This window comes from Habropoda laboriosa, unplaced genomic scaffold, assembly GCF_001263275.1.
Source record: "Habropoda laboriosa isolate 0110345459 unplaced genomic scaffold, ASM126327v1 scaffold23, whole genome shotgun sequence".
NCBI classification, from domain to species: Eukaryota; Metazoa; Arthropoda; class Insecta; order Hymenoptera; family Apidae; genus Habropoda; species Habropoda laboriosa.
This window is the reverse complement of record NW_017100140.1, coordinates 1,092,160-1,099,939: the sequence shown is the minus strand read 5'-3', so window position 1 is coordinate 1,099,939 and position 7,780 is coordinate 1,092,160. Positions and strand designations below refer to the sequence as shown.

The following is a 7,780-nucleotide window of genomic DNA, read 5'->3' as shown; positions in this document are numbered from 1 at the left end:
TCTCTCGTGCCAAAACGTTTCCACGTGGAGGCAAAAATTCGCGGATAAATGCGGAAGGAAAGAGAGGTCGTACAGGGTGTTTCGAAAGTATGAGAATGAAGTGTATCTAGTTGAAAGAGCTTTCAATGTGTTTCGAGGATGATTCAGATCAGCGGTTCTTTATTGTGGCGGACGTTCGTTCTTCGCAACAACCGCTCGTTGACAGAAATGTAGGGAGATACATTTCAGGAGATAAGTTACACTTGACGGAACTTCACGTGAAATTTTATGTGGGGAGGGATAAACATTTTGCGACAAGAATTAACAAAACAGTATTAATTTTTATTAGAAATGTAAAAAAAAGCACACGTTTCATACACTTCCACATTTTCTCCAACCAAATAATTTTCGAGATATGGAAAAGTCAAATTTCAAGACCACTTTCACCCTCAAAACTTTAGAATCAGGACGTAAAAAGAATACGTGCCAAATATTTTTTCCAAAGCTACATTGCAAGTACATTTCACAAAACTCGATGATATACACTTCGAAACTCTATTTTGTAATTGCTATCCAAGCGTTCTCTTTTCCCGATACGCGTTAAGAAATACTTTCACCTTTCCTTCTACTAAATTCTACACTTCCAATTTATATTTTCGAAAGAGAACAAAGTTCGGTATTTATTTGTGGCGTCACCCAGTAGACGGAAAGACACGATGCACCCAAGGCTCTCTGGATACCGTAGAAATACCTCGGCGGGGACAGTTTCCGTCGCGGGAATGAGGAAATTCCGGATCCTTAGCCGGGAACAAACCGGCCCTGACTCTCACACGAGAATTCTCGACGAATTACACAACGCCGAACCATCTAATTGGCCCAGCACACGGTACATTTTCTCTCGTTTCGATTTATCCGTGTCACTCTGTAGCATCGAAGAGAAGAAAGTCGCCTGTGACGATACAAAATGGCCTTCTGCGATATTAGGTTCACGTGGAACCAGAGAGAACGTCTTCATCGTTACGTGATGCTGGGTGTTTTGGTCAGTCTTGTTATTGGAATGTGTTTGTTCTTCTCGGGATTGTTCGTTTCATTCACAATGGCCACGAGATTGAAACTCGACGAGAGGAATCTCTTCGAACATGTGTTCAAGACGTTGACAATTTACGGTCTTTACGTGTTCGTTCATAATCTGATGGGACTGAAGTTGTGCTACAATTATTTTCACTACGCTGAAGGGTAATTTTAGTGGAATTTTATTTCGATTGGAAAATTTAATAATTGGTTAATGAGTGGTGTCGTTCTCTGGATTTAAAAATTTTCGAATTTCAACGAATATTGCAAATTAAAATGCTTTATAAATTTATAGTGTGTACTGTAAATTCAAAAAACTTTCGAATTTATAGTGAATATTGTAAATTAAAAAAATTTTGGAATTTAGAGTGAATATTGGAAATTTTTGAAATCATTGGAATTTATGGTAAATATTGGAAATTTAAAAAATCTTTCGAATCCACAATATTTATCATATTATAAATTCCAATAATTTTTCAAATTTACAATATTCACTATAAATTCGAAGGTTTCTTTAATTTACAATATTCACTATAAATTAGGTGTTTTTAATTTACAATATTCACTATAAATTCGAGGGTTTTTTAAATTTACAGTATTGACTATAAATTCGAAGGTTTCTTTAATTTACAATATTCATCTATATTCGAAAATGTGGGAAACTTAAAAGATCTTCGGAATTCATAAGAGATACTGTAAATTTAAAGTTACATTTCAAAAAGAAAGATGTCACTCGTAAGTTAATCTACGAATTTCAGGGAAATAACGTATTTTCGTTGCAGTAGAATATACAAAATAATTATTAGAAAATATAATAGGCTTAACAACGTCGAGTGTGTCTCACCCGACGGGTGTATAATTAAACGCACGATTCCACCTCCTCTGATTATTTATGTACATTAATTTGTAAGGATGTTAAATTACACGATCTTTTGGTCCACGAGCGAATGAGCGCAATTAAAGAAGCGGGAAGGCGGGCGAATTTCGTCGCACAATACGGGGCAAATTGCGAATCAGCCGGATCGAGCCCGTGATTTCGCGTAAATGAGTTAACGAGAGCAACGACAGGATATTCTTGATATTTCCCGGGTGGAAACCGCGACGCGCGCGGAGATTCGCCGGATTGAAGCATTCATTAGGGGCGTCGCGGATGCGTGAATACGATCAATTGCTACTTCCAATCGAATCCCACCCGGTACAATGTCCAACCTGTGGTAAACAATATAAAAGTCCACCGCGAACCCCTTGCAACGCAAAAGAAGAATCTTAAAAATCGAGAAAACCAAATTTTTCACCTCCAAAATTGCAAAACTTCCAAACTTAAGAAATCGCTGAAAATTCGGTCACCCCGTAGATTGAAAATCTCCGAAAATCGAGAATCTTCGTAAATTAAGAATATCCACGTGAAAAAGCACTCGCAGAACTTGAAAATCGGCCAAAATTGAAGCTGGAAGGGAATATAAAAGAAACTTACCGGGACGATTGGGTGAAAATTTGGGGGAAACAGTGAAGCAAAAAAGTGGCGACGTAAGCGAAAACCGGAAGCAGAGGTTGAAAGAATCGTAAAAACGAAGTTTGAACCGTGGCTGACGATGTTCGCGGGGGAAAATTGGCCTGTGTAATCTAGGCGCACGTGTACAGCGCGTATCTTTTTTCGAAAATTCTCGACACCTGGTTTGAGGGACCCGTGCAATTCGCAGGAAAAAAATCCTGCCGAGTGAAAGAAAGAAGAAAAAAAGAGAGAGAAATTCCACTTTATCCGTGTACCGGTAGAATCGTAAAATCAATCGGTAAATTCCGGTTAAGTCGAATCTGAACCGAGAGTTAATCAGCAATTTGACCCTTTTACCGGGGTAAAGAGAAAATACAGTAACAATCAGAATACCGTCGTTCGTTGGGCTGTTTAAAAGCCGGGATGAAGAGAAACGGTAGAGAGACAACGTGGAAAAACGTGGCGGAGTGGGAAAAAGAGGTGGAAAAGTGGATTCGAGCCCCGTAACCTCGTTGGGGAACGGCCGGAGAATTAACCCCTGGCGTGTTTTTCTTAATTTTCGAACGGGCTGTCTCTCCCACTCTGGGCCGTGTGCGAATTGGAAAGCGCGCCGTTTCCCGAACGCCGATCGATTTGTCAGAATTTTCAAGTAATTCCGCGCCGATATTCTCTCTCTCTCCGCTCTTGCCGCTGGTTCATTTGTTTTAATTACCCTTTCGCTCGTTAACGTATCTTCGCGGTTTAGTCGATGGCCAGAGATTTTCGCGCCCTCTACACAGACCTGGACACATACACGAGCGTTAATGCACACAGAGATAGGTGAATATGTGTGTGTGTGTGTTCAGAGAGTAGAGGTGGAAATTGGAGGGTTGGCGAAAATTAGTTTGGACGGGTGCCTTGCTGGGTTAAAAATGAACCCGTAGAATCGATGGACCGTGTTCCCGACTGTCTTAGATAAAGATTATGGATTAAGCGACCCGATTGGAGAAGCGTGGCGGATGATAATGGTCGATTCTTCGTTCGTTTCAGAGCCTGGATGAACCTGAGGCTGTTCGTGTGGAGTCTGCTTGGCTCGTTCGTGGTGTTGGTAGGCTGCTTCATGGCTAGCATCTGTTTCTCCACTGCGGAGAGACTGGCTGTTCAGTTTCGTGAAGATCTTGTTGAGGGTGAGTGTGAATTTAGGAGAATCTTTTTTGCGGGGGAATGAATCAATTTGTGAATATTCTACAGTTTCTGAGACTGTAGATACATACATTTCACGGAAATTCTTCACTTTCTGGGTAGGTACATTTCACAAGGATTCTCCACTTTCTGATTAGACACATTTCACAGAAATTTTCCGCCTTCTGGGTACATACATTTCGCAAGAATTCTGCACTTTCTGATTAGGTACATTTCACAAAAATTTTCCATCTTCTGGTTATGTACACTTCATAAAAATTCTCCACCTTCCAGTTAAGTACATTTCACGGATATTCTTCACTTCCTAATTAGGTCCATTTCACAAAAATTCTCCACTTTCTGGTTAAGTACACTTCACAGAAATTCTTCACATTCTGGTTAGGTACATTTCACAAAAATTCTCCTCTTTGTGGTCGGATACATTTCACAAGAATTCTCTACTTTCTGGTTATATACATTTCACAGAAATTCCTTACTTTCTGGTTAGATACATTTCACAAAAATTCTCCACTTTCTAGTTAGGTACATTTCACAAAAATTCTCCACTTTCCGGTTAGCTACATTTCCCAAAAATCCTCCACAATCTGGCAAATCAAAAAAATTCTCCAATCCACCAATTTCAATATTCAGTACACATTTTCCATTCTCACACTTCCGCCGGTCACCATTAACCCGCGAAAAATCGCCCCGAAAAATGAATTCGAAAATATATTCCCCACACATTTTCACCCTTCACGCCCCCTAATCTCCCAATCATCCAAACAACAAACCCCAAAAGGTATCCGCAGGACGAAACAAAAGAAATTGCAACAAGAAAAGAAAAAAGAACGGGGAGGCAAAGCTTACTGCATCAGCGAAAATCAAAGCAAACCGAACGATATCCATCGAGCTGCAGCGTAACCCATTCCACCGGTCGAAAACAGAACGGTGCGGCGTCGGTCGTGAAATATTCATCGACGAGAGACCAGAGCACGCGAGCGATGTTCGCGATCGGCAGGTGGCGGCGCGCGAATTCATTTTCTCCGCGCGATCGCCTCGTGAACGCCTATCCCTTGTCCTTTTTCCTCTCCCCTTCCTGCTTTTTCACCCTTTTTTTGGAGGTTTCTCTCGCGACCGCAGCACGAGGTTGGCCAGGAACTTCCAAATTTGAATATTTAATAAAGCTACACGCGCGCAGAGAAACGGTCAGAGAGAGGGAACGATATAACCGAGGTTATAAAATCTTGACGATACAAGAGAGTGAGAGAGAGAGAGAGATTGACGAGGGGGCGTGTGTGGACCAAAGCTGAATCGTCTGCTCTGTATATCGAGGACAGATGGCGAAAACGGCGTAATATGCAAATCGACCGGTCGAACGCGGCGACGCACGCCGGCTGGCCTGTACGAAATTACCGATGGAAATCTCGTTTGGCGTCTAGCTACTTAATGAATAGATACGCCGCGACTGGGGGATTCTACCGTTCCTCTTCCTTCTGCTGCTACTCGGTTTCCAACTCGGAAACGTTTGCACGCGATAAACTTCGATGTGACTACTCTCTACCCTGGTGTACGCTTCACGTTCGTTGCTCTACGCAAATGCGCCTTGATTAGCCGCGAATGATAAGCAACGAGGACCGCAGCGATCTCGATCGACCCTCGTGTCTTTGATATAGGCCGACGGAATTTCGGGGGAATTGCTATTCGACACATTTGTCACGGTTTAATTTACACGATATTCAATTTACAATAGTCAAAATAGTGTTGGATTTTGTTGATTACTTTTTATGTATATTAACTGTTGTGTGTATGTGCTGTTCACTAATATTATCTTTATTTGTCACGGAAAATGCAATTCGCTCTCTTAATATTTACGGTTCGATGCTTCTCGTTCGCTGGTCAAACACACACCACACTCTTCTCCTTTTTCCCCAACACACGCATCCACACACACACACTCACACACGCCGAGATCGGCTTGACAACCTATGTTATTGTCAAACATAAACAAATACGCCACCCATCGTCTTTCGTTCGTTCTTCCTTTCCAGGCCATTTACACCAAGTGTCTCCATTTCCTCATCTCTCCCCACATTCACTCTTTCATACCAAAAACCCCACAATAGCAATATTTACCTTTCCAGGATTTAATCATTTTTGTTTGGAAGAAACAAGTATTCCAAAAAATTCGTATCTCCTATTTCGATCTATAGTTCACATACACAAATTTATGGGAAAATCGGTTAACATTTTGCAAGAAAAATTGCAATTTGGGAATTCTTTCAATATATTATTTAAAGAAATGATTTCTTTAATTCTTTGTGTATTTGAATCCACAATTCTAGCTACCAAAAAGGAATTACTTTTTAATATATTACTTGAATAAATGATTTTTTTAATTCCTCATGTGATTTAAAAACAAAATTGTTTTTCCTAGACCCTCTAATTCTCGAGATATTCCAGACAATGTTTCCAACCCCTAACTTTAAGGACTTCCTTCACTCTATTAGAAAATGATACATTTCCATTTAATATACTCCAGGTGACACTATTGGCTTCGCTATGAAAACGAACTATTTTCCGAATTTCTTATTATCGTTACACATTGTCCACTTAGCACAGATACATTTTGTTTAATTTCTTTTTATCACATTTTGCAAATGTTAAAGTAACGAATTTGTCGAATTTGAAGAACGGGTTAAACAATACACTGAGAATTTATCGTTATCTTTTCCTCGTCGAATGGTGCATATTTGGAAATGTTCCCTGGATGTCGAGAGAAGACCGTACGAAGTTTAAATGATATTTCCATCCTGAGGAACTATTTGTACGGCGTGAACTTTGACAAGTGTCCCAGGTTAAATAAGTTCTAGCTTTCGATGTGACCCGCGACTAATTACGCGTCGAAGAAAGCAGTGGCACGTGTGCACGGCGTCCAAGGGAGCGTTGAAGTCTCGAAGTTGACGGAATTGTAAGTGCTGGAAAGTGTCAGGGACAGAGAACCGAGAGTAATGATTGCGGAGCATGAAGACTCCCTCGAAGGTTTATTTTCAGATGCTCCGTGCACTCTGCTGTAAAATAACACTCGTATAACTAGAGATGAACTAATTAAACTAGTGTATCCTGTAATTTTACCAGTGGAACTGCTGAAAAAGTACTATTCCGCTCGAAATTCGTCCCTACATAGGTAGGAAAAGGGTGAAAATTGTGTAATTACGTGGAAGTGTAGAGTAAAATTACTCGATACTTTGAAAAACACAAAAAAGAAGCTTCAAAGTATACACATCTTGCAACTTTCATAGTGAAACTATTAAAAAATGTTATTCCACTCAAAATTCTTCCTTAAATCAATGGAAAGTGTAGAAAAAAGGGTGAAAATTATGTAATTACGTGGAAGTGTAGAGTAAAGCTTTGAAGCACCCATATCTTGCAATTTTCCCAGTGGACCTATTGAAAAATATTATTCCTCTCAAAATTCTTTCTATACAGGTAGAAAAAGTGTGAAAATTATGTAATTACTTGGAAGTGTAGAGTAAAGCTTCGAAGCACCCATATCTTGCAATTTTCCCAGTGGACCTATTAAAAAATATTATTCTACGAAGAAAGCAGTGGCACGTGTGCACGGCGTCCAAGGGAGCGTTGAAGTCTCGAAGTTGACGGAATTGTAAGTGCTGGAAAGTGTCAGGGACAGAGAACCGAGAGTAATGATTGCGGAGCATGAAGACTCCCTCGAAGGTTTATTTTCAGATGCTCCGTGCACTCTGCTGTAAAATAACACTCGTATAACTAGAGATGAACTAATTAAACTAGTGTATCCTGTAATTTTACCAGTGGAACTGCTGAAAAAGTACTATTCCGCTCGAAATTCGTCCCTACATAGGTAGGAAAAGGGTGAAAATTGTGTAATTACGTGGAAGTGTAGAGTAAAATTACTCGATACTTTGAAAAACACAAAAAAGAAGCTTCAAAGTATACACATCTTGCAATTTTCATAGTGAAGCTATTAAAAAATTTTATTCCACTAAAAATTCTTCCTTAAATCAATGGAAAGTGTAGAAAAAAAGGGTGAAAATTATGTAA

At 40.0% G+C, this 7,780-nt stretch overlaps 1 protein-coding gene across 1 annotated transcript in view; it reads left to right on the top strand.

The window, feature by feature from the left end:
- The first annotated feature begins 943 nt into the window (after positions 1-943).
- LOC108580039 (peripherin-2-like) overlaps positions 944-7,780 on the top strand; it is a 19,972-nt gene continuing 13,135 nt past the window's right edge. The window contains exons 1-2 of the mRNA XM_017943700.1: positions 944-1,215; positions 3,572-3,708. Coding sequence (XP_017799189.1) covers positions 944-1,215; positions 3,572-3,708 — 409 coding nt within the window. The remainder of the gene's footprint in view (positions 1,216-3,571; positions 3,709-7,780) is intronic.